At 36.4% G+C, this 26,250-nt stretch overlaps 3 protein-coding genes across 3 annotated transcripts; 2 read left to right on the forward strand and 1 right to left on the reverse strand.

Annotated features, from left to right (window-relative positions):
* The first annotated feature begins 2,580 nt into the window (after positions 1-2,580).
* On the forward strand, positions 2,581-3,442 carry LOC117638429 (protein SHI RELATED SEQUENCE 3). The gene is made up of 2 exons (XM_034373560.1): positions 2,581-2,848; positions 3,042-3,442. Exons 1-2 carry the CDS (start codon positions 2,581-2,583, stop codon positions 3,440-3,442), a joined length of 669 nt encoding a protein of 222 aa, XP_034229451.1.
* Positions 3,443-15,087: 11,645 nt separating this feature from the next.
* On the forward strand, positions 15,088-20,810 carry LOC117637226 (DNA replication licensing factor MCM4). The gene is made up of 18 exons (XM_034372064.1): positions 15,088-15,235; positions 15,323-15,991; positions 16,118-16,246; positions 16,334-16,415; positions 17,059-17,191; positions 17,276-17,347; positions 17,436-17,564; positions 17,656-17,769; positions 17,887-18,099; positions 18,185-18,283; positions 18,687-18,847; positions 19,115-19,211; positions 19,302-19,463; positions 19,770-19,850; positions 19,939-20,017; positions 20,106-20,242; positions 20,326-20,379; positions 20,471-20,810. The coding sequence occupies exons 1-18, from the start codon at positions 15,199-15,201 to the stop codon at positions 20,546-20,548; spliced, it is 2,526 nt and encodes an 841-aa protein (XP_034227955.1). The 5' UTR covers positions 15,088-15,198; the 3' UTR covers positions 20,549-20,810.
* Positions 20,811-24,031: 3,221 nt separating this feature from the next.
* On the reverse strand, positions 24,032-25,579 carry LOC117638430 (receptor-like protein kinase 7). Its single transcript, XM_034373561.1, has one exon. It carries the CDS (start codon positions 25,577-25,579, stop codon positions 24,032-24,034), a length of 1,548 nt encoding a protein of 515 aa, XP_034229452.1.
* Positions 25,580-26,250: the final 671 nt, after the last annotated feature.

The following is a 26,250-nucleotide window of genomic DNA, read 5'->3' on the forward strand; positions in this document are numbered from 1 at the left end:
ATTTAAGTGAGATTTTCTTGACACATGTCTGTACCTTAGGAGAAAACGAGCGTTTGAACCAAATGATTGGGGTGAACAAATCTATAGAAAAATCAACAAAATCGATCAAATCTAACCATTTGATCCCTTTTTTGTTTTAAATTCTCAAATTTTGACGATTAAACACCGGTTAAAGATTCATTTTAAAATTATTAAATAATTACGATTTGACCAAACTAAATGGTAATATATTTTTAACTAATAAGGTGCTAGTTAGATTGACCTAAGCTTTTGGTGTGTTCTCAAGTGATTTGGAAATCAAGCTCTCATGATAACCGTTAAAAAAATGGTAAGATATTTTTACAAAGTTTAAACATATATTCACGCGGTATAAAAATATTGCCTTTGCATCTCTTTACTATGGTCCTCACACACAGCGTATAAAAATATTGCCTTGATGTGTTAACAGTACGGGGAGTAGTCTCCTTCAACCAGGTACGTACGCAGGCAGATGGGGCACGGAAGACCTTTGCGCCGGAAATTACTGTTTATAGTGCAAACTACAAGCACACCTGACACCACCAGTCTGCCACTAGCTAGCTACTACAATACAACCTTGAGAGATGTGTACAAATATTATAACAAAATCTCAAAAGAAATTAATAAAGCAGGAAATGCAAGGTCTCATATTTTTCTAAAATCAGTACGGCAATTCTTGTATCTTAATAAAGAAGAGATTATAACAAGTAATTTTTACCGGCATGAATTTTATGGGGACGGGGGCGCTTTATTAAGGGTTAAAGTTTTTTTTTCTGCTTCGAATCCTTATACGTACAAAGACTCACTTAATCCTCTAGAACATATAGCCTGATTTTTGTATACTTGTTTCCGATTCTATTTTCAATAAAATGCTATCGCTAATTCTAAAACAAAGAAAAATAAAAAAGAGAGATAGATTATAATAATTGCATCTTAATGGGGAAAACTAGAAAATAGAGGAAGAAAATCCATTAAAACCATGGCAAATCAATTTCCTCCAGAAGAGCAAGAATGGTCAGAAATCAATGCGACTTTTCGGGAGCAAGGACCAAATATATTTGTAAAAGCTGACAGACCAATCTCACAGAGATGCATCATACAATCATGTATAGTAAGCATCTAAAACTGTATGAATTGTACGATGAGAATATGAGCAAATTTGTGGCTCTAGGCAAACTATAGCAATTTTTACCAAAAAAAAATAATGATGTCGATGCTTTATAGCTAAAAGGAAATTGAGAAAGGAAAGGGACATCTTTGTGTATGTATCTACACCATATGGAGAATGTTCTCTTATCATGCTAAGTACCAATTATCTTATGTTGCCCTTAAGCATCTTGGCGGAACCAAATTTTCAATATGGGATACGTTAAAAGTTGCGGTTGTTTGCTAAAACTGTGAACCTGTACTATACATTTATATAACTACTAACCTAATTAATAAAAAATATTTGTAGCCTATAACAACGCATATTTATATTATTAGACTGTACGACATGATAACATTTTTGTGAACATACATTAAATGCGAATCTAATTGAACATTAACTTCAAGTTTAATAAGGCTCTTTAATCCAACATACACTATATCACTATAACTAGATTAGTTCTAATAAGTAAAGTGGGGAATTAAGACATATCAAATTATCATTAACTAGGTATATTGCAATTTTTAAGTCATTAACTAAGACCTTCTTAGAGCAACTTCAAGTTAATTATCAACTTAAACCTCGTGAGAACAGCTTCAATAAGCATTGTAATATTCTAATTACATACTTAGGTTTCCAAATAAATATATTTTTATTTTGACACATTAATTCGTGGATGGTTCAAATTCTCAGCTTGATGAAAGACATTCTAGTAGTAGAAGAATGAGAACAGGTATTTGTAATCAAGCAGAGGTGGATGAGGTAAATTAGTTAATTTCACAAGAAGACAAAATACACACTTCCAAAAACAACCATGCTTTTGCATTATCATCAATATTATCTTTAAAGAACATACTGCCTTTTTCAACTCTCTCTCTAATTTGCTTTTCTGTTCAGGTCCTGCCGGGTTATTAAGAGTTTAAGACTGAGCTAACTGCAGTGAACTAAAGTGTGAGAGGAGAGAGAGAGGAGAGAGAGAGAGAGAGAGAGAGAGAGAGAGAGAGAGAGTTTATACTTCAAAATCAGAATCGATGGAGGTGTCAAGTTGCACAACAAATGGTGCAATTCTACTTTTCAACTCTCTGAATCCTTTTCAAACTCCCCGAAATTCCTACTTATTTAGCACTTCAGAAAAGAGAGATTAATTTTTTTTTTTAAAGAGCTGCTGGCCTCACATGAGCACACAAGTACTAAATGACCCACAAACACAAACCCAAAACTCAAAGGCCACCCCCACCTCCCATAAGTACACCCATCTATCTTTCTGCAAAAATCAAAGAGAAAAAAAGAGAAAGAAAAGATCATCAAAATTGCCATGGATGAGTTGAAATGTTTAAGGGGTTGGTCTTGATTAATTAGCTGGCTATGATGAGATTCAGATGTTGAAGCGAGGAGGAGGAGAAGGAGGAGTGATAATGGCTTCAAGATGCCAAGACTGTGGGAACCAAGCAAAGAAGGAGTGTGTGTACATGAGATGCAGGACTTGCTGTAAGAGCAAAGGGTTTCACTGCCAAACCCACGTCAAAAGCACTTGGGTTCCTGTCTACAGAAGACGCCAACAGCAGCTTCCTGCAGCAGCTCTTCTTTCTCAACAGCACCTTCAGCTTTATCATGAACAAGGACATCACCACCAAAACCCTAAGAGGCCAGCTGAACACCTCACCAATCCGTCTTCCTCAACAAGTACTGTTAATTTTTCTTTTTTGCTAACCCTAACAGTGATAAGTTCCTTTTTCTTTACTCTTTACTTGTACTGATACTGTTTAGGAATACTTTACCACTTTTATTATGTGGCTTGATTTTTTTTTTTTTTCTCATTATTGATCAATATTAATGTAGATATCATTTTGGTTAATTGGGTTTTCTTTATGTTTAGGGCTAGATCAAGAGGTGAATTTTCCAGCTGAAGTGAATTCCATGGCAACTTTTAAGTGTGTTCGAGTGAGCTCAGTGGAAGACATGGTTGATCAGCACGCTTATCAGACGAGCGTGGTGATCGGAGGGCATGTATTTAAGGGAATTCTCTATGATCAAGGTCCTGATCATCATCATCAAAATTGTTACACTACTGTAGGCCAAAGCTCCAGCTCCCATCATGTATTGTTAAATAAGAAAACTAGTAATTTTATTAATGCTGCTGCAAATACTGCTTCCACTTCATCAGCTCCTGATCCTCCTGCAGATCAACTACCACATCATCACCCTCCTTCTTCATACCCATTGATTCCCTTTAATGCTTTCATGCCTGGTACGCAATTTTTCATTAACCCAAAATGAGTCTTAATTAGGCTCTCTCTCTCTCTCTCTCTCTCTCTCTCTCTCTCTCTCTCTCTGTAATTTGTTCTTGTGACTAAAAAAAATAAGGAAACATATAATTAATGTAATAATTCTGAATAGTTTTCTTATGATCTTAACCATTTTTAGTAATATGTTCAGCTAATTATTGGAGTGTAAATAATTAAAGAGACTCATGAGATCAGATCCCTTTCTCTTTAAAGCAAGGTACATAGTTTCTGTTCTTGTACATTTCAACCACATGTTGTACTCCAAAAATGAGAAAGATATATAAATTCAGAAAGAAGAAGCAGCTAGATGAGCTTTAGTTAACTACTTCTTTCTTTGTTCAAATTTCAATGCCTAAATTATGTGTGATATATTCTCTGTGAAATGTTGTGTGTACAACAGGGTTTGCAATTTGTCTTCTTGTATATTTGTTTATGGTTAATTCTCATCTTCAAGGTTAATCTACCAGATTATTTTATGAACTTCGAAACCACTTTTCTCCAGCATTTCCGTTTCTTTGCCGGCTAGGAGCAATGTCTGGACAAATTTTACAAAGATTGCAAGCTTGTTTTCTTTATCATATAATTTCAAGTACTATCCATGTGCATCAAAATATAAAATTACAACCAAAATGTCCAAGAAAATATACACATGTAGAGACACAATCACAGAGCATGAATCATGACTCATATAGATTTGAGGAATTGCTGCTCAAAAGCTGTTTTTGTTTATTTTAGTAATTTGCTCATTGTCATCATAATTAATGCCTGACTCTCTGATTTCTTTTTTCTCGAGTATAAGCGATAGTCTAAACTAGAAAGTTACTCTAAATCATGTATATATTTATGTTTTGATTTCTGTATAAAGTGCAGCACTAACATGCATACTTTTATATGATTCAAAGTGGGTATTATATGTATATTAATTTCTTTCACAGTTAAGAGACTAGTTTGAGCCTTTGAGGGGAATCATAACCCTATAGCTATAGACCTACAACCATGCATAAAGCTAACCCCATAAGGGGGATATTTTATTATTTACAGTACAAGAAAAAAAGACTAGATCAGTTGGGGCATCTGAAAACTTTAATCAGAAAACAGTAATTAATTAAACAAACACCCATGCCCTGATCTTTCACATCTTTAGTGCTAAAAAGACATTCACACACACACACACTGACTGTATAGGAAAAAGATGGATACCACAATCACACTACCAATGGAATATATCCTCAGTACTTGAAAAGATAGAGGCCTTGCAGGTATATAAATATATAATTAAGGAGTTCTCTAGAGGACTTGCCTATTATAGTTGGGACAAAGGCTTCAATAGGAAGACATGTTTGGGGAGAAAAACAAAATGAATGAGGGTAGGCCAAATCTTTGTATAGCTTTTGAGTAAATGGGGGGATTTTGAATTCTTTTTCTTTTTCTTTTTTAGGTTATAAAAAACTAAATTTTGATCCTGGAACCATGCAGGCACTAAATTACACCACTCCCAAAAGAAGTTTTTTTTATAATTCTTGAAAACTCATAATTGAGTGCATGGACTTTATTCTAATTTCTAGTGTTGTGTGGGAGGTGATCATAAAAGGTGTTTCTCAATTAATTAATTATTAATTATTCAAACTTTTAGGTTAGCTTGTCGAAAGTTTGGTTATACACAATCCACAATCTTACCTTCTATGCAGCTTTTTTCATGTTTCACTGTCAGCTGCTGTGTCAAAATCAGTGGATGGATGCATTATCTTTGTTAATTTGCATGTCAACCAATGTTATAATTTTCATATAGATTAATTCAGTATTGATAATTGTCAATGAAAAACTTTTACAGAAAGAATGCTTTTAAAATTTGTTCTTCAGTGTGTGAAATAAATATTCATATAAGTAATGGCAAGAAGAATGTCTTTTAAGTTCGTGATTTTTTAATAGAAAATATGAATGTTTTTCTCACTAAGTAGCTGTTAATACGAATAACAAAAACTCTGTTATAGCCATTTTTGTACATTCAATGTACTCTACGGATAGAGGAATACATAGAGTTGAACATGGTAAAATAAGAAATTGAAAATTTTCGTTGAAATTATCCGTTTAGAAATTTTCCGAAAAGCTAATCGTAGATTTTTCTCTCCATTGAAACAATGGGGCTGTTATGCTCATTGCTAGTAAAATGTTCTTTTGCAAGACGGTGAATCGTTGGTTTGTGTTTTTGGTATCTAATATATGTTGGCATCAATTGGCTATGTTAGCATAAAGAAGTTGCAGGTCAAATTCAAGCATTAAAATCAAACAAAAACAAAGCTTATGGCGGAGAAACATTTTTCTTTCGGGCTTTTTATAAGAGATATTTAGTCAAATACCCATTCTTAGCACTAAAATTATAAATAAACCCTACACTATTTAATTTCTATAAACATACCCCAAAAAAACCCAAAAAATAATAGCTGGCCCTATTGAATTTAATTTTAATTATTAAATTACTTTGATACCCCATTGAGTGTTTTGGGCTGTTTTATGAGGTTTTTGGGTTGGGTTTGTTTTAAGAAATCAATGGCAGTTTTGTAATTTAAAAGAAGTTAAAAGCCTTATTGTTATGTTGTAAATGGGTTTTGGGTGTGTTTCTAAAGTCCATTTCATATAGGGTTTTTTTATAATTTAGGCTGGGTATTATAGTGAATCTCCCTTTTTATAATGGACCCATTCTAACATGACATTTTATATAAAAACTCTTTGAGAATCTATTTGGAGGAAAAAGAAAAGCCCTTAATTAGTCACTTGTCATTTTCTAATCAGTTCTTATTGTGTTACAATTTTTTCGCTTGAAAGTGTAAACATAAAGTTTTTCTAAAGTTTTTATTTATTTATAAAATGTCATGTTAGAATGGTGAAAAATTATTTTTCTTTTTCTTTTTTGGGTTAATTGTTTTATTAGTCTCTGAACAACTCGATTTGCATTTGAGTCCTTCAATTTCCAAAATCGTTTCGATGATCCTTTAACTTCACTTTCATTAGGACAAATGGTCATGTTGTCAATTTTGTTAACCTTTTTGCCCCTGCATTTGACAGAAAAGTTAATAAAATTGACGGCATGACCATTTATGCTAACGAAACTTAAGTTGAAGGACCGCCGAAACGATTTTGGAAATTGAGAGACTCAAATACAAATTGGGTCTAAATTCAAGGACTAATAAAACGATTAACTCTTCTTTTTTCTTTCCCATTCGGGTTCAAGTTCGCAATAGCCTGAGCCTTGCTGCTGAGCTTCTTTGTGTTATGTGCTGCAGTGAAAATAGTCATAGCTAGACAATGATTGCTATATGAATTATATCGAAGTGTAACATATGATCTTCTTTTTGTTGTTTGTTTGTTATAAACTAAACAAAAATACATGGCATGAAACTTTATTTAAAGGTCATGGACCGAATTACCAGATATGGTATGTACGAAGGTTTGCATTTCATTACCCCTTCTAAAATATATCTTGTATAAAAAATAAAAACAAAACTAATATATGACAAGTAATTTGACAAATATTATTATTATTAATTTTTTTTAGAGAGAGAATTCATTCATAGAACGAAAGACGTACAAAGAATGATATGATACAGTGGGCTCGTTAAAACCTTTCTAGGACAATTTCATGAGACAAACTCCAGGGGAGGAAAGGGTACCACACATGTCATGGACTAATAAAAGAGTCTGATTTAGGTCATTTTGGATCATTACAATAAAGGAACAAATCAAAAACGAAAACTAACACATAGACCTCCGACGAGAACCGTAACTATAGACCAATACAGTAAACCCACATGAGAGGACCGCATAACATCCTAACTATCAAAAGAAGACTTCTATGAACAAAATCATAGTCCTTTGACATTCACACAAATTGCAAGGTATACCATATAACAAACCATAAGAGAACGAGAAACACATAAACAACAGTAAAAGGACCCCTGAGAAGCACTCCACTTCAACTTAGAACTGAACAAAGAAAACCTCCTATGGCCAAGCATAGTTCTTTGGTCAGCGCAGAGTAGAGAAGAGCACCACATCCCAGCAACTACCACCAGCGTCACTGCTGCTGCCGTCGTTGAAATAGAGACAAAACATCAACCACCAGGTATCACAACTCTCCCTATAAGAGACACAATTCACAGTCACTACTGTCGCCGTTGTCGAGACAAAGACAACACCAACCATCTAGAACACTGCAAAATAATCAAAAAAACAAACAGACAAACAAACATAGATCCAAACAGATTTAGATTACCTAGGGAAGGGGAAGGGGAGGAAAAGAAGGGAAAATATGGGAGAAAAGGAATGGGAGATGAGAAGATGAAGGGGAAGATGGGCGGAGGGGAGGAGGAGAAGTGGCCACCTCCCCTTTTAGCTTCCTTGCGGTTGGTTGTCAGCAAGGAGTAAGGGAACCAAAGTGCGGTTAGAGTTTTTTTTTCTTCATATTATTAATATTTTATTGAGCTAAAACAAGGAGGTTATTAATAAACAAATAATATTTAAAAGGAGCTTAAGTATAACCAAACAAAATGTTCCGACATCAGTCGAGATTTCAAAAGTTGGGATATAACTTGTATCCATAGGGTTATTGAGTTTGATTAATTCGTTCATGCATGTGTCTATTGAACTCTATGTTCCACAAGGATAGTATGTAGATTACCAATTGTCATTGTTATAGGTGACGTTGCAAAATGGGACCCCCAACCCACCACCACCACCACCACAATATAAATCCATTATGCAAATTTATTTTTTTTATTTTTTTGGTAAGGTCAATAAAAACTTTCATAACATGGAAGATAAGAATTATATATATATATATATATATATATATATATATTGACATAAGGTCAATCGATACAAAATATAATCTAAAATAACAATAATACAAAAACAAAAACAAAAACTCCAAAATTACGCACATGCCATTATTTTCATATTTTAACATATTCATTTAAAGTCAACCATCACATTCCAACGAAGGCGTCTCTTTTATTCACTCTAAAACATAGAGAATATTATGTCTTTGAGGGGATTTGAACCTTGACCCTCAGGGGAGGAAACCTCAACCACAAATCACTACACCAACTTTGTTTTTGTGATATTTCTTGAGTTGCATAATATTTATATTAAAAGTGAAAAGAATTTTTTGTTGTTGTAAATATTCATTTCAATATCGATTTACCAAAGCACTCGTGCTTTAGAGTTCTACATAAATATATCAATTTAAAGTTATATAAATTTGCAAGTTTTAAAACCTTATTTATATTATATAAAAAATATATATACGAAACAAATAATGCGCAATACAAAGTATACGATGCAACACAAACTACATTGTAGTGTATGAAATATTATAGACATTGCAACCTAAGGGTCTACAATAACGCTACGGGCACCAACTTGTTTACCAACTTTTGGATACCAACACATGTGGCACATGACATGGCAACCTATGTCATCTGCCACCTCATTTATTTTAATTACATAATTTGTTATATAAATAAAAGAATTTCGGTGTGAAATTCTTTTATTTATATAACAAATTATGTAATTAAAATAAATGAGGTGGCAGATGACATAGGTTGCCATGTCATGTGCCACATGTGTTGGTATTCAAAAGTTGGTAAACAAGTTGGTGCCCGTAGCATTATTGTAAAAATATACACATCAACGTGGTCTCTAAAATATCATAAACATTGCGTAGCTGACACAAAAAGGTAAAGTATTAGAAATCATAAACACCAAAAGATAAAATATTTTACACACTCTGTGACAATGGCCAAATGGTAAACTATTTTTCTTATTCGACTAATCGCTTAGGGTCTAGCTAAAAGGGTGTCAAAAAATCTAAACTCAAAATTAATAAGTCTTAAACCTAAAACTTCAACAACAAAAAAATTATATAGAAGTTGCTAAGAAGACTAAGAAGCAAAGATAGTGTAGTTATTGCAAATGGTGAAACCACACTCATGACAAGGGCTAGTTCCATTACACTCACTCCCTCCTTATCTTTGCACCACACCTTACTTGTTCATGCTTTGTCAAATCACTTACTGTCTATAAGCCAAGTTACTGAACAACTAGATTGTGTTGTATTAATGTTTCCTACTTTTTGCTTGCTCCGGGATATCCAGATTAGGGAGATGATGTGGTACTAAAAGAGTGGGATTATACTATGTTGATGAATAATATTATTGTAAAAGTAAACTAGTATTAACTATTATAAAATTTAATTTATTATAATTAAATTTAATTTATTATAATTGCATTTAATTTATTATCACTTGCCCATTTGATAGGTCCATATAAGCTCGGCCCATTGGCTAGTTAACAAGCCCGAAAATTTTAGGCCCTTGAGTAGGGTATTAGCTTAGCATATCTAAAATAGGGCAAGTTGAGCCTTGCTCATTCAACCCTTAGGGCCCAAAAAGCACGTGATGGGGTAGGGTTTGGGCTAATGCCTTTTAGGTCATAGTTGGCCCGACCTGACCCATTTTACATTCCTACCTACAACATCAATAGAAAAATATTATCCGCACAAGAACTTGAAAAATATTACAACATAAAAACTTGTAAAATCCAAGGATTAGAATATCATTTTGTACTTACGTGACAGATTTCTATACTAATCATATGGGCCTTTTATGGCTTTTCCATAAACCAAACTTGTAATATGTTCTTCTAATTAAGAACCTACACAAACTTTTTCTTTGTAACTCCAATCCTTGTGAGCTAAATAACCAATTAGCATGGAACCCACATGCATCATGGCCCAAGAAACTGCCCCACCCACTTGCCCATAAAGCCCAACATGTTTTATAGTTGGGAAATCGTTAATCAAGCAAAGCCCACTATCACATGGGTAAGTGTCACTTTCATTGTACTGAGACCCCAACAAGAGCTTGTACGAGCAGTTACTGATTGATATGTATTTGATTCAAGCAATGAAAGCATGAACATGGTGAACATAGTAACCTCCAGCTAGTAGAAATGACAACATGAGAACTGATGCAAGTATTGTAGCCTTTTTTTGGTCCATTACCAGAGCCCCAAGAGCAAGTCCCAAGCATTGAGCCACTCACTCTGAGTAGTAGAACAAGCAAGGTGTGGAAAAAGTGTCCTGCTCTAGGCTTGACTCCTGCCATCCAATATGTTATGATGACAAATAGGGTTGGAAGGTCAAGCTCCATGGGAGATCAACAACAATCCTTGAAATGAAATAGGAGGAGAGCCTCTATGAGGCTGAAGATCTTTCCTTTTCTAGTCCTGCCCTCTATTATGCTTGTGGGTTACAGGTTAATTGGTTGTTTGGCTATCATTAGGATTGGAGTTACAAATAAAAAGTATGTGTAGGTTCTTAATTAGAAGAATATATTACAAGTTTGGTTTATGGGAAAGCCATAGATGGCCCATATGATTAGTATGGAAATCTGCTACGTACGTACAAATAATATTCTTATCCTTTTATTTTACAAGTTTTTAAGTTGTTATATTTTTCAAGTTATTGTGCGGATACTATTTTTCTTTTGGTGTTGTAGGTAGGCATGTAAAATGGGTCAGGTCGGGCCAGCTCGGCCCTAAGAGGGATTAACCCATACCTTACCCAATATCGGGCTTTTTCAACTATAAAAGTTAAACGTGCAGGGTCTGACTCGCCCTATTTTAAAGAGTGAGATTATATTATATATGTTGATGACGTTGTGCTGGGTCGGGTTCATCAGGTTAGTGAAAACTAGTAGTAATTATGAGTAATATTATGATAAAAGTAAACTAGTATTAATTATGAGTACATTTAATTAATTATGCTTAAATTTAATATATTATAATTACAATTAATTTATTATCACTGGCTTATTTGATATGTTGATATAGGCTTGGCTCATTGGCTCGCTCATGAACCCGAAAATTTTAGGCCCTCGAGTAGTGCATTAGCTTACCATATTTAAAATATGATAGACCTGGCCCTGCCCCTTAGGGCCGAAAAAGCCCGTGATTGGGTAAAGTCTGGGCTAATCTTTTTATGGCCAAACTGGCCCAATTCGACCCATTTTACATGCCTACCTACAACACCAATGGAAAATTATTATCCACACAAGAACTTGAAAAATATTACAACATGAAAACTTGTAAAATCAAGGGTTGGTCTAATATAGGCCCCTACAATTTCTATTTCCTAGATATCAACCCATTAATTTTGAAATTTATGTATAAAACCCAAATTCAAACTAAAATATATAATAGGGCATAGTACTCGTACATATTTACATTGTTTGCCACCATACTTCAAATAAGTCAACTTGACGATTTTCAAGCATGTCATTAAATCCCTTATTTCTAATTAATACTTCCTCATTTGTAGCATATCAATGACTCAAGTTTTTTTTGTTTTTGTTTTGTTTTGGGCATTCCCTCTAATCCCTAAAATTTCGACCTATAAAAAAATCCTTAAATTTTCGACCAATAAAACAATTCTTCAATTTTCAACCAATAAAAAATTCCTCAAATTTTGTCCCAATAAAATATAATAGGTAAATTATTATCAATACAATATATGTTTCTACAAATTTACCTGTCTTGTATGCATCCAACATGGGTAGGTAAATTATTTTCACAATATACCTATTAATGTGATTGCTTTAAGATACCTACAATATATATATATATATATCCAATACAATATAATAGGTAAATTATTATCAATACAATATAATGTACCTACTAATTTACATATATATCTTGTATATATCCAATACGGGTAGATAAATTATTTTCACAATATACCTATAAATGTGTTGGCTTTAATATACCTGTAATATACCCACAATATGTAAATTACAAGTTATATTATTGCATAATGGGAAATTATTAGGTAAATTATATCCAAAATGTGTTTATAAAAGTTGGTATATTACTTGAATAATAAGTAAATTCATACTAGGTACATTATTTTTGTAAAAGAAGTAATTGGTACATTTTTTTTTCAACATAAAATTGTATGTATGTTATTATATTTATGACACAATAATATAATATATAATTAATAACGTACACTTCATAAGTAAAGAATTTTTTATTTATTTATTGAATAAACCGATTAGGTATGTTAAATATGAATTTATTGTTAAATTTTAAAAAAGTTTCCAACACATTGAGTAGCAGAATAAGCAAGGTGTGGAAAAAGTGTCCTGCTCTAGGCTTGACCCCTACCATCCAATATGTTATGATGACAAATAGGGTTGGAAGCACAATCTCCATGGGGAGGTCAACAACAATCCTTGAAATGAAATAGGAAGAGAGCATGTATGTGCCTAAAGATCTTTCCTTTTCTAGTATCTTGCCCTCCATAATGCTATGTGTAGGTCCTTCACTTTATGAATTAAAGTCAAGTGCGTGTGATTAAGAAGTCGCAACTGAACACTATAATTTAAGAAATGCAACAATCCCGCCACCATGTCTTTACCAACCACATCCCATAATTTTTTTTATAAAACAAAGGGGACATGGCATCTGGCCCGGACACCTTTGAAGGATGCATTTGAAACAAAGCAGCCTGTATCGCTTCTGCATTAAACTCTCTGAGCGACAACTGGTTTATGTCATAAGTGACTCGCCCACTAACCATCACCCAAATCATAGAATTCTATAATGAGTGCCTTATCTAAGGCCCTTAGATGAGGTCCTATCTCATAGTGCCAGTTTGGTATTGCTTATTTGAGGTGATAAGTGATTTTCAAAAAAAATTGGGAAGCCCAGCCCGTTTGGTAAACTATGAGAAAATAACTTATTATTAAAAACTGATGTGAGAGAAAGCTATAAGGGAAAACAGCTAATGAGGTGTTTTCATTTTCTGATTATGTAGAAATCAGTTTCGAAGAGGCCTTAGATGTTGATTATGCGGCAATCATTTTCTGATTATGTGGGAATCAGTATCAACAACACTTTTAACAAAAAGTTTACCAAACGCCAAACTGCTTTATCTCACAACTAATTTCTCTCACAGCAAATTTGACAACGATTATTTTCAAAGCACAGCAATGCCAAACTTGCCCTTAATCATTGGATTAAATTAGTTAGACGTTTGATTAAACGATTAAGAGATATGACCTCATCTAAGGCTCTTTATAAAGTCCTCACTATTGAATAACTCCACCAAATCCGACAACTCAGCCCCAATAGACGTAAAAAGTTCTTGGCAATATGTGACAACTGTATCTTGAATTCCTTGCTGAGAAGAAAACAACAGTATTAGATTATTTGTGAGTAATCATGGATCAAATTTGAAATTTCCATTTGTATGGCACATTTTAATGTTTTAAATTGATTCATTGTAATAAAACACGTGGCAAGAGACTGTGATCTTTTCATTTAGAGCAACTCCAGCGCAATGGGTTAGCCCAAGCAAGAGGGGGCCCTAGGCCCGTAAGTCAGCTCCAGTGCGAAAGACCCAGCGAGGACAAGGCGTGGAACCCACGAGCCCGGTCAAGCCCACGGGGAGATCTGGCATGTCGTTGACAGCTGATGTCAGCGCTGACTCAATGCTGGCATTAGCGCTGCTAGAAACCAACCCCTACAAGTCACGTGGCTTCTCCTGGAGGCTTCGATTAGAAAAATGTCCTCCAATCCAACGGTTATCCCTTTTTTGGCTAAAAAAAAAGAAAACATTTGTAACAAATATAAAAAAATTCTTGAAATTTTTTCTATAAATAATATTATTCACTTTCCACACCAAATTTTTTACTACTTTCATTTGTGTAAAAATACAAATGGCCTCTTCCATCGAAGTCAGAGGCTAGTGGACAAATGTTTGAAGCAGTCAAAATCTTGGTGACGAGGTAAAAAAAAAAAAAAAAGGCCGTTTTATTCAATTTAATGTCTTTTTTTGTTGTTGATATTTTCTTGCATTTTCAATTTCATTTAAAAAAAAAAAGATTATTCAAGGCAAAACATAAAAGAGGAAACCCATTACACATGGCTCCTCAAGTGAACAATGCCTGCAGTCGGTTCCCCTAGTGCGTTCTGTGTTGGAAATAATGACACTATTACGTCATCCAAAGGAAAATACTTACCCACGTTGTGATTCGGTGACCGCCTCCGCCAATGATTGAGTTGTCTTTGTACTTGATTGTGTCGAACTATGAGGATAGAGAGTATTTCAATTGTATGATGAGTGAGTAGGTAGTTCAATTGTATGATGAGTAAGATGTGAATTTTATAATAAATATGGACACGTGACAACTGAAAATCTTATTCGAAAATTTTATCTAAAATTTGAGATAAGAATTTTATAATAAATATGGACACGTGACAACCGAAAATTTTATCTGAAAATTTAATCCAAAAATTTTATAATAAATAGTGACACGTGACAACTGAAAATCTTATCAAAATTAATTGTTTAAGTATAAAAAAATAGAAAATAAATTAAAGTGAATAATAATTGCTCATGCTTATAGGGGTGGAGACAAAATTACAAGAGCTGCCATTATTCACATAAATAGTGACAACTCTTGTCTTGTCCTTGCCCACAGTGGTGGAAGTGCTCTTAATGGGCCTCAAATCCATCCAAGCCCAGTCCTATAAACGAAGAAAAAAACCATCCAAAACCCGAGCCAGGATTTCTGGAGGGAAAATCATAACCTCTTGGCGCCAAAACCTAACCCAACAGACAAAGCAAACACTCTGCGTTGCCCAAACCCTCCAAACCCCAACTCTCTCTTTCTCTCTCTAGCCATGGCTTCTGATTCTACGCCGGCCGACTTCAACAACGGTAAGTCTCCTTCTCTCTCTTTCTCGCTCCGAGAATCGCTTGTTTTCATGTATTTGTAAATCTCAATTTCATTTCATTTTTTCACAGGACCTTCATCTCCCGATGACTCCTTCTCGAGCCCAATCGGCAACACACGCTCCTCCTCCCCTGCCGGCGCTTCCAGGCAGAGACGGCGGCGCCGATCCACTACGCCGTCTTCGGAATTCGCAACTCCAAGGGCCAACCGGTCCCGGTTCTCCGGCTCCGAAACAACCCCAACCCCATCGCGCACCCGCCGCGCCAATGGCCAAAACGGTGCCGTTCCAACCCCCTCCTCCACTGACGGTGACGTCCCGCCGTCTTCGGAAGGCGGCGACGGCTACGACATGGACGAGGACAGGCCCACGTTCGTTTGGGGCACGAACATCAGCGTGAACGACGTTAAGGTGGCGATCGTTAGGTTCCTGAAGAATTTTCGGGACGAGTCGCAGTGGAATACGGAGAGTGAGTACCTTACGGAAGGGAAGTACATTGAGGCCATCAAGAGAGTTATTGAAATGGAAGAAGATTCGCTCGATGTTGATGCACGCAATGTGTTTGATTATGATTCGGACTTGTATGCGAAGATGGTCAGATACCCACTTGAGGTTCTTGCAATTTTCGATATTGTTTTGATGGAAATGCTGCCCGTCATAAACCCCTTGTTCGAAAAGCACATTCAAACTCGGATTTATAATCTCAAAACATCCACTTCAATGAGAAATCTCAACCCATCTGGTTAGTTTTCTTTATCTTCTTGTATTTCAATCCAATTTTCCTTCTTTTGGTTTTGGGCTTTTTGTTTGTTGATCAATGTAATGTGTATTTGGATATGTGGACTGATTTGAGTAAATGTATTACTAGACATTGAGCGGATGGTTTCATTGAAGGGAATGATTATTCGGTCTAGTTCAATAATACCCGAGATAAGGGAAGCAATATTTAGATGCCTTGTGTGTGGCTACTACTCTGACCCGCTTCCGGTAGAGAAAGGTAATCTCTTTGGGATCACATGTTTATTTGTTTCATGTTGATGTAGATGGATTCCTCTCTTATATGTTGAGTTTTGAGTGCTATCAGGGCGCATAACTGAGCCTACAATATGCTTGAAGGAAGAATGTCAAGCCAGGAATTCTATGACACTTGTTCACAACAGATGCAGGTAATTCGTGGCATTAATTTGGAATTTTCAAGGTTGTAGCGTGAAATTATGTGTTGGTTTGGCTGTTAGACTATCATTTGGTCTTTTGTTTGATGGTTTCTAGAAGTATGTTTGCACAAAGAGAGAAAGAAGAGTTTTTTCAATCCTTCTTTAAGGTGTTTAATATGCTTATCCTCTTTAATTTCACCTTTTCCATCTCAGGAGATCTCCTTTCTTTTTGTAATTTTGCTTAAACCAGTGATGCATATAAAATTTTGCTTTTAACGAATCATGGACACCTGTGTATTTCTGGGCTTTTGAATGCTAATATTGAAAAATTGACAAATAAAACTTGCAGCGCCTGTAATTGTTTTTAAACTGAAGCAAAGTTCAAAAGATCATGTTACTCGTGGTTGTGGCTGAAGTGGCAAACATTCAAATCTAAACCCTTTGCCCTAAACTTCAATAGGTTCAGACTTCTGATCAAGGCAGTTTATGAAATGGCACAATCTATTCTATGAAATACAACTGAAAGGAGAGTTACTGAGTAACAAAACTTGTGAAATAAACTGATTCAGCAACAACCGATTTCACAATATGACTTTTACAGTTTGAAAATAGAGTTTTACGATGAATATACATCTAATGGGTACTTTTGAATCAGATTTACTGATAAACAGATCGTGAGGCTTCAGGAGACTCCTGATGAGATCCCTGAAGGAGGAACACCGCATACGGTGAGCTTGTTGATGCATGACAAGCTGGTTGATGCTGGAAAACCCGGTGATAGAATTGAGGTAAGTCCATGTTGTAACCGTTTGTGTGACCCTAAGAAAGATACAGATATTTTTTGTTATCTTTAATGTGTTCCTTTCCAATAGGTAACTGGGATATACAGGGCTATGACCGTTAGAGTTGGACCAACTCAGAGAACTGTAAAATCATTGTTCAAGGCATGTTTCTATCTTTTTTACTGTGAAATTTTAAGCTCCTTTTTCATTCTAGAGACCTGGATATAACAATCCTTTTCTTTGATTGCAGACATACATTGATTGTCTGCATATAAAAAAATCTGACAAGTCAAGAATGCTGGCAGAGGATCAAAATCCGGTGGAAGTTGACAATTCTGTGGCTGGACACTCAGATGAAATTGTTTTTGATGAAAAAAAGGTACATCAATTTATACTATCTTATTCATTTGCGGTTGCATCAGGCTTTGCTTGTATTGTCTGTGTTGATCATATTGTTGCTGGAATTGCAGGTGGAACAATTGAAAGAGCTGGCAAAACAGCCTGATATATATGATCGATTAACCAGGTCTTTAGCACCAAACATCTGGGAGTTAGATGATGTCAAAAAAGGCCTTCTTTGCCAGGTGCTTTAAATATTTAACTTTTTGATTCCTTGAGTATTTTGTTGATTAATTGAGCAAATTAGTTTGTCTTTAATTATTTGCTGAACCGATTCTCATTGTTAATTGCTGTAAATGCAGATTTTTGGTGGGAATGCTTTGAAGTTGCCATCTGGTGCTCGCTTCCGTGGTGATATTAACATTCTTCTTGTTGGTGATCCTGGAACCAGCAAGTCCCAGCTGCTCCAGTACATACACAAGCTAGCTCCCCGTGGAATATACACTAGTGGAAGAGGGAGTTCTGCTGTTGGCTTGACTGCTTATGTTGCAAAAGATCCTGAAACAGGGGAAACAGTATGTTTTTGTTTTAAAAAAATTATTTTTTGAATATTTCGTACAAATATATGAAGTTGAGTGGAAATATGTTATGATTCTTCAGGTTTTAGAGAGTGGAGCGTTAGTTTTGAGTGATAGAGGCATTTGTTGCATTGACGAATTTGACAAAATGTCTGACAGTGCGAGGAGCATGTTACATGAGGTTGGTTATTTCGTCACTTATTATATATATGTGGGAGATGTGTGCATTTTTTTTCTTTCAAATGCTTATAAAATGATCTCTTTTTATAAATTTGGAAATTTTATCTTCTACATCTTGTTGAGTGATATGTGAAAATCCAGAATATATGCTTTAATGTTTGACAATTTGAAGATCCAAGATTATATGTTTTAAAGTTTGAAAGTTTAATTTCTATTTTTGTTTCTGTTTTTGTGAAACCATTAATTTATTTTTGGCATATAAGAGATGTCCACAGTATGTCAAGATGCTAGGTGTATTATGTATACTACTTGGTACATTTTCAGAAAATGCATTCTGGTATTCCTTTATGTGCAACTATTTAGCCATTGATTGTTTCTTTCTAAATACACTTATATTCCCCCAGGTGATGGAACAGCAAACTGTCTCGATAGCAAAGGCAGGAATCATTGCTTCCCTTAATGCTAGGACTTCAGTCTTGGCTTGTGCAAATCCAAGTGGTTCACGCTATAATCCTCACTTATCAGTAATTGACAACATACACCTCCCTCCTACCTTATTATCTAGGTAAGAAGATACCTATGCCATGCCACGAGCATATCAAAAGGTCCTTAACGATGATTTAACTATGGCTTTGCATATGTTTGTCTTATTTAATGACTTATTGGTGTAAAGAATGTCAAATTCGTCATCTTGCATAGTTTGTAAAAGTTCTTTATTCTTGAATGTTGTCATCGAAGCCCAATAGCACCTTAAAATTATGAAGTTGTTGACAACATAACTAGAGTTCTTTAACGATTTTGAGCTGCTCTCTGGCCGTTAAATTTTTCTCAGGTTCGATCTGATCTACTTACTCCTTGACAAGGCTGATGAGCATACAGACAGGCGCCTTGCAAAGCATATTGTTGCATTACACTTTGAGAATCCTGAGGTATGATCAATTTGTGATTTCACTTATTGAAAAGACTAATTTTTAGCATATCTCTTGTTCATCTTTAAAATTCCATGTCTCCACTTGCAGACAATACAGCAGGATGTCTTAGACCTTGCTACGTTGACTGCATATGTGGGATATGCGCGAAAGCATATTCATCCACAATTATCTGATGAAGCTGCTGAAGAGTTGACTAGAGGTTATGTTGAATTGAGGAGGAGAGGAAATTTTCCAGGCAGTAGCAAAAAGGTAGCAATTGTACAAATTTTCCTACCAGGTTCTCGCCATGTGTGCTCGTTTAGCAGAATAAATAAAAGAATGTTACCATCCTTTGTAACATCATAGTCACATGATATAATCTTTTTCCCATCAAGTGATGATTCCTTTTGCGGTTTTATGTGATTTCTTTTCTTTCTTTCCTTTTTTTTTTTTGCTTGCTTTATTTGCAAAATACATTGAATGTGGCCATTTTTAGGTGTTTTTGATCTTAAAGTTCTATTAACACATTCCTCAATTCTGTAATCAATCATGTTCGTTTAATTGATTACTTAACAGGTGATAACAGCAACACCTAGGCAGATTGAGAGTTTGATACGACTTAGTGAAGCTCTAGCTCGAATTCGTTTCTCAGAATGGGTTAGCAAAGATTGCATTGTGTCTTAACCATTTACAATTTGATTCATCAGGACTAAAATAAATAAAATTATGACTTGATGTATGCCAGGTTGAAAAGCATGATGTTGTGGAGGCATTCCGGCTTTTGGAAGTTGCAATGCAGCAATCAGCAACCGATCACTCCACCGGTATAGCATTTCAGAACTTGTCTGTTTTTTCTTAATTATACTTTCCACGAAGACAAACAGTTTAACATCGTTTTTGACTCATACTTAGGAACAATCGACATGGATCTTATCACTACTGGAATTTCGGCAAGTGAAAGAATGAGACGGGAAAGTCTGGTATCAGCAGCTCGCAACATAATTATGGAAAAGTTGCAACTTGGGGGACCCTCAATGCGTTTGTTAGAGGTGTGCTTATTTACAAGATGTGCAAACTATAAATTTAAATCTATCTAAAACTAACATCTTCATTTGTTTAATATGTCCTCCAGTTGCTGGAGGAGCTGAAGACGCAGAGCTCTGGCAATGAAGTCCACCTCAATGATGTTATACTCTCTCTCTCTCTCTCTCTCTCTCTCTCTCTCTCTCTCTCTCCGAATTTTCATGCTGATGGTTATGCTTTTATTGGTGTTTCAGCTGAGGACTGCAATCACAACACTTGCAAGTGAGGGATTTGTGGCTTTTGTTCATGGCGACAGTGTCAAAAGAATATGATGGGAGAGGACAGCAAGAACAAATGAATTGGTTGACACTTGACATTGGTTTATTAATTGCCAAACTAAGTGGGATCTCAAAGCAACTCAAGATAGACTCACTGATATATATCACTCTTCCATAGATGTTTTTGCAGCCGATTGTTGTGCCTGTAAATTATTGTAGTGTTTTCCATGGGTTGGTATGCCACCAATTTCTTGAACCAGCTACCTATGGATATAACTAGTCCTTTTTAGTTTACAAGTTGTTGATTGTTACAGAATTTGTATGCTTTATTTGGTTAGTAATTAGAAAATTAAGGAAAATCAGAGATCAAATGGGAGAGATAGTCTAAAGGGAATCAAACGAAAAAATGGAACAATTTTTGCTTGGTAGTTTGCATTTTAGATAAGTTCGTTTAGGCATGCTGATTCATATCCAAATACAACTAATGAACTAAATCCAAATGCAACAAATGAACTAGTATGTTGTTTTATGATTTTTCCCCATTGTCCCTGTTGCACGGAGAAAGAGGACCAATATGCCATGCCTTCCTCCCCCCAGACCCTTGTGTAATAATCTGCATAAACAGGTTCAATATGCCATGCCTTCCTCCCCACAGACCCTTGTGTAATAATCTGCATAAACAGGTTCGAGCTCATAGAAACTATTGACAACAATCTCGTAGCTCCTCACCTCAGATTCCTGAGCACGTTTCATTAATTGTGTCAAGTCATTATCAATATTCTCCTTCAGAAAATAAGGCACTTGGGCTGCTGTCATCTTGATCTCCCCTGGAAGATTGGGCATGACAAAGGGTCCTCAATCAGATGACATGCTCTTGAAAGGCTCATATCGCCTCACACAATCTGATGCAGCCAAAGCAAAGAAGCTAGTCCCATGAAAAACCAGCCTTGGAATGCAAAATTTTGCAGCAGCATCAGTTGCCCAAGGGAAAAACATGTCAGCCACAAGGCAAGACGGTTGGTCTGCAAGTAGCAGCTGTTCGATCGGTTCTTGGAGCAAGCCCAATGCCTTGGAGAAATTATTGGCTTATTCTGGTGTTGGGAGTGAGTCCAGACTCTCACACCCTTCTGGCAGCCCAGCCTCTTGTGGAGTCGGTCTCAGTGATTGTTGCATATGTGAACAGTTGCTATGATCCTTCGCTTCCTTCCAAAACTTATCAAGACTACCAGTTTCAAATATCAAGGCCAGTGCTTCACAAGCTGCTACACGAACTAACTTATCATTGTGCTCTAATCGGTTTGAGAAGTAGTAAACGGCTCTGTATCAGTTTGATTATTTTGAGTTAACATTTTACCCATTCCAAGAGTTGTGGCTGAGTCTCCATCCCTCCATGCTTGTAAGAAGAAACAGCCAAGAATATATTGCAGCAAAACCTCTGCCGAATGCTCTTTTGTGTTGACCTAACAGTTAAACAAAACAACTTTAGCTCTTTATTCTAAAATTTGATACCATTTGTAACAATTTATAACCTAAATACTTGAGAAACTAAATAGGGACTGGTGAAGTGAAGTTAAATAAGAAATTGTTAAGCTGAAGTTAAGCTAAAGGTGCACATACGTCATTGACAGATTCAGGATGAATGAACTTCCAAATAATTTGCATGGCACTTTCGGTCTCCTCTCCGAGTTAGTTGAACCAACAAAACCCACAATAGCCAAACAATTCAACATCTGCATGAAAACATTTTTAGTCTGAGATTCATACATCTTGGAGAAGTCCTATTAATAAAAATTAGGTGCATATCAAGCATATTAAACTACCTTTAATGTCACGGTTCCAGATTCAAGAGCCTCGGAAAGTATAGGAAGCAACTCTCTGTATACATCAGAGATTTTATCTTGACACCAAATGATTATGGCCAGCAAACCTAAAATCATGATAAAATGAGACCCATAAGGATTACAAGACAATTGTGAAAACCACATAAATGTGCCACTTGACAGAGCTAGACAAACCTAACTGGAGTGATAGCTGTGCTTCTCTTTAGAAAATTGTAAGAAAATTGCACGTTTTTCTTAGGCTATTCCACAATGTATTTCAATGATCAAAACATCTATATTTTAGGTCATCTTTGTAAGATAAAATATCTATATTCGAAATTGGTTCGTCATCTAAGATGTGCACAAAAAATTCAGGTCATCCTTTAAGGGCCTTGTAAGAGAATCATCCATATCAGAAGTTGTATGGTCATCTCAAGTGTGCAAAATAAAATGCAGTTCACTAAATAAATATAAAACGAATATGTAGATAATCAGATGACTCAACAATTTTCTATTTATATAATTGTTTGCATGGTAAATTGAACTAGTCTGATCATGAGATTACAATCAAACCCAAGAGTAGAATAATAGCTCTTTCTAGGTTCTGACAACCTTGATTTGAGACATTTTTGGTTTGAAATACTCCAAGAACTGGTGCTCTTGATAAGAAATCTATGACAGAAAAAAGAACATTCCTGTGACAGAAATTGCTCATTTCCTCAGGACACACATATTTCTAATTGCCACTTAACCTTTGAACAGATTGTAATTTAAAGAGACACAGACTAGTCAGCCTATCTTATCGTGCACAAGAATAATTTATAATCTGAACCAAAAAAAAAACTCACCCATCTTGGTTTCAGCTCTGGTTTCGAATACGCCAAGAATATGCTGCTCTGTCCATGTCTGTGGCTTTGAACCAGTCCCCTGCAATAAAATTTTCAGCAGCTGTAGGGATTTCAAGCATTGCCCTTGGGGTATGGAGACAGAGTACAAAACTGCTTCTAGCTGTTTCTCCAAGTGCAGTGCAGGCATCACATGAAAAGTCTCAATTCTGACGCTTCAATAATTCTGTAGGTCTTTCCATTTTGAACTAAAACGACATTAATAAAATAAATTCAATTATAAGTTCAAATTACAGTTCCGGTAGTTAACAAATATAACAAGTTTTGTGGAGGCCAAAGTGCAGATTTGAGTTAATTACAGACATTATGTCACCGCGTTAAGGGAAAAGTATGACACTAATATCTTCTTCTTGTGAAATTTTTTTAGAGCAAACAAAGGTGACTTGCTAACAGCAGTGGTAGAGTTCACTCAAAAACTGTCAACAAAGAGAAACACCTTGACAGTTGGAGGATCATATGTTGATAATCAAAAAGTAGACTGACGATCATGGAAAGTTTAAGACTGTTCTGCAGTACGATGTTAGACCCAAGTCATGACTGCCCATCTCTGGTGAATTCAACACCAAGGCACTTGACAAGATTCCTAAAATATTAAAAGACCTTCACTTAATCCTGTAATCCCAATTCATGAGCCTCCTCTAGCATGCGAACCACTCTTCTCATGGAAGGTCTTCGCTCAGGAAGCCTATCTGTGCATAGCATGGCAATTCTTAGCACCTTGATAGCCTCTTCCTTGCAGGCCTCTGGAAGATATGAGTCCACCATTCTTGGTATGCTCTCTCTACTACTGTGCATACTGCATGCCCAGCTCACTACATGCTGCAGAAACCGGGGTTACCAGAAAAGCTACTCTTGTAGGCTGCAATCGACAAAGCTTTTGGTATGACACCAGTGAGTCCATTGTGCGTCAAGTCAAGAATTCGTAGCATTAAGGATGCTAATGTTTCTGGAATTTGACCGGAAAGCTGATTATGTGATAAGTTTAGGGAGTTCAAGGATGGGAGTGAGCCTAAGGATGACGGGATTTCACCAGAAAGCAAGTTGTGGGCCATGTTCACGTCGCTCAGGAGAAAACACCTTCCTAAAGACTTTGGTATTGACGCAGAGAACATGTTGCTTTGCAAATACAGAACACCCAGATGCTTCAGATCACCAAGACTCCTCGGAATTCTACCCGAAAAGCTATTGTTATCCAAAACAATCGACACCAAAGATGTTGCTTTGGAAATCTCATCTGGCAATTCACCAGATAGTTGATTATAACTCACGAACAGCAAAGCAAGCGTCCTAGCTTTTCCGATATGAGAAGTAATCGGACCTTCAAATCGATTCGATCTAATGTCAATGATTTCTGCATGAGGCAGGCCCCAGATCCCAGGAGGAACAACACCATAGAGCAAGTTGTTGTTGACTCTGAACCTTTTCAACGTCGTACACTTGGCGTAATTTTGAGGAATTTCGCCAGAGAGCTTGTTCTGCACGAACAAAAGATTATTCATCGTCCCCATCTTGCACATATCAGGCGGAATAGTTCCCGTCAAGAAATTCTCAGATAGATCAATGTAGTCAACTTTAGACCAAGAGCCTAGTTTCTGAGGCAGAGGACCGGTCAACATGTTTTTGTACAAAGAGAGGTCCACAAGCTTCTTGAATTCTCCAAACTCAGCTGGCACTTCTCCAGATAAATTGTTCTCGTACAACGGCAAAGAAACTATGTTCTTCGAGAATCGGAACTCCGACAAATTCCCTTCGAATAAGTTCATTGAGGGGTCGAAATTCTCCAGGTTTGTGAGGTTTCTTAGCCCGAAAGGAAGCGTTCCGTTCAAGTGGTTGCCGTAGAGCTCGAGCTGCCACAGCTTGGTGAGCTTGCCAACCTCGGATGGAATTTCCCCGACCATGTTGTTATAAGATAGGTCCAAGATTGTAAGCTCCGAGAGGTTTCCAAAACTCTTTGGAACTGGTCCTTGGAGGCTACAGTTCGCCGAGTCAAGCAATGTGAGATTCTTGAGGTTGAAGACTTCACTTGGGAAGAGACGTGGATGAAAAGCATTGTTTCTCAACACCAGCTTTTCCAAAAACTTGAGCTGGCATATGTCGTCCAGCACCAGACACCCGGATAAGTTTTGATCCGTAAGGTCGATTTCTCGAACGTACTTCTTTCCATTGCAGACAACTCCGCTGAAACTACACACAGGATTTGAGGAGTTCCATGTGTTGAGGATTCTGTTGGTGCTTGGATTTTCGAATGTAGACTTGAACTTCAAAAGAAGTTGACGCTCGTCCACGGCGCCAGCTTTCGGATGGGAGAGAAGGCAGAGGAGAAAGAGGAGGCAGCGGAGGTTGAGGAACGTAGCATCCATTTGGTTATTGACACCGTCAACTCTCCTGTACAAAGACAGTTAAACCCTTCAATTTTTAATCCTAAATGAATTTCTTTTTGCCCTTTTATTTATTTATTTTTATTTTTCAATTTCGTAATATTTTTTTAGTAAGAATAAAAACGCCACGTGGCAGTTTGTGAACTCCCTTGGAACTTCTCCCAACTTCATACGCAGTTGAGCCAAGTGTCAAGGGTAAATAGGTATTTGAGCCAACACAAATCTAAAAGATTCTCAAATAATTATGAGTAGCTTAAATTAAATAGATAATCTTAAATCAACTTAGGAAGAGCTGCTCACCGTGTGTTTCTAGAAGCTTCGAGAAACAGCGGCGCCGGCAGCACTGGTGTTGGTGTAGATCGCCGTTGGGTGATCCGTGAATGGGGACGTACGGCGTCGTCGAGGGAAGAGAAAGAGAACTCCTTGGGGTGGTGTGGTGTGGTTTGTCGACTAGGAGCTTGTAGTTGCTCTCTTTGACCAAATTGAGGCTGTGAATTGCAAAGACTTTGTGGTCATGTGGTCGACGTAGATCAGGTAGGGCGGTGCGTGGCCAAGGCTTTGCTCGTAGGTGACGAGCTTGACGACCCAGTCAGGGTTGGGCCGGAATCCGACGTGGGGTGAAGTAGGGGCTGTGGAGATCGGGCTCGTAGACG

This window comes from Prunus dulcis, chromosome 8 (genome assembly GCF_902201215.1).
Source record: "Prunus dulcis chromosome 8, ALMONDv2, whole genome shotgun sequence".
NCBI lineage: Eukaryota > Viridiplantae > Streptophyta > Magnoliopsida > Rosales > Rosaceae > Prunus > Prunus dulcis.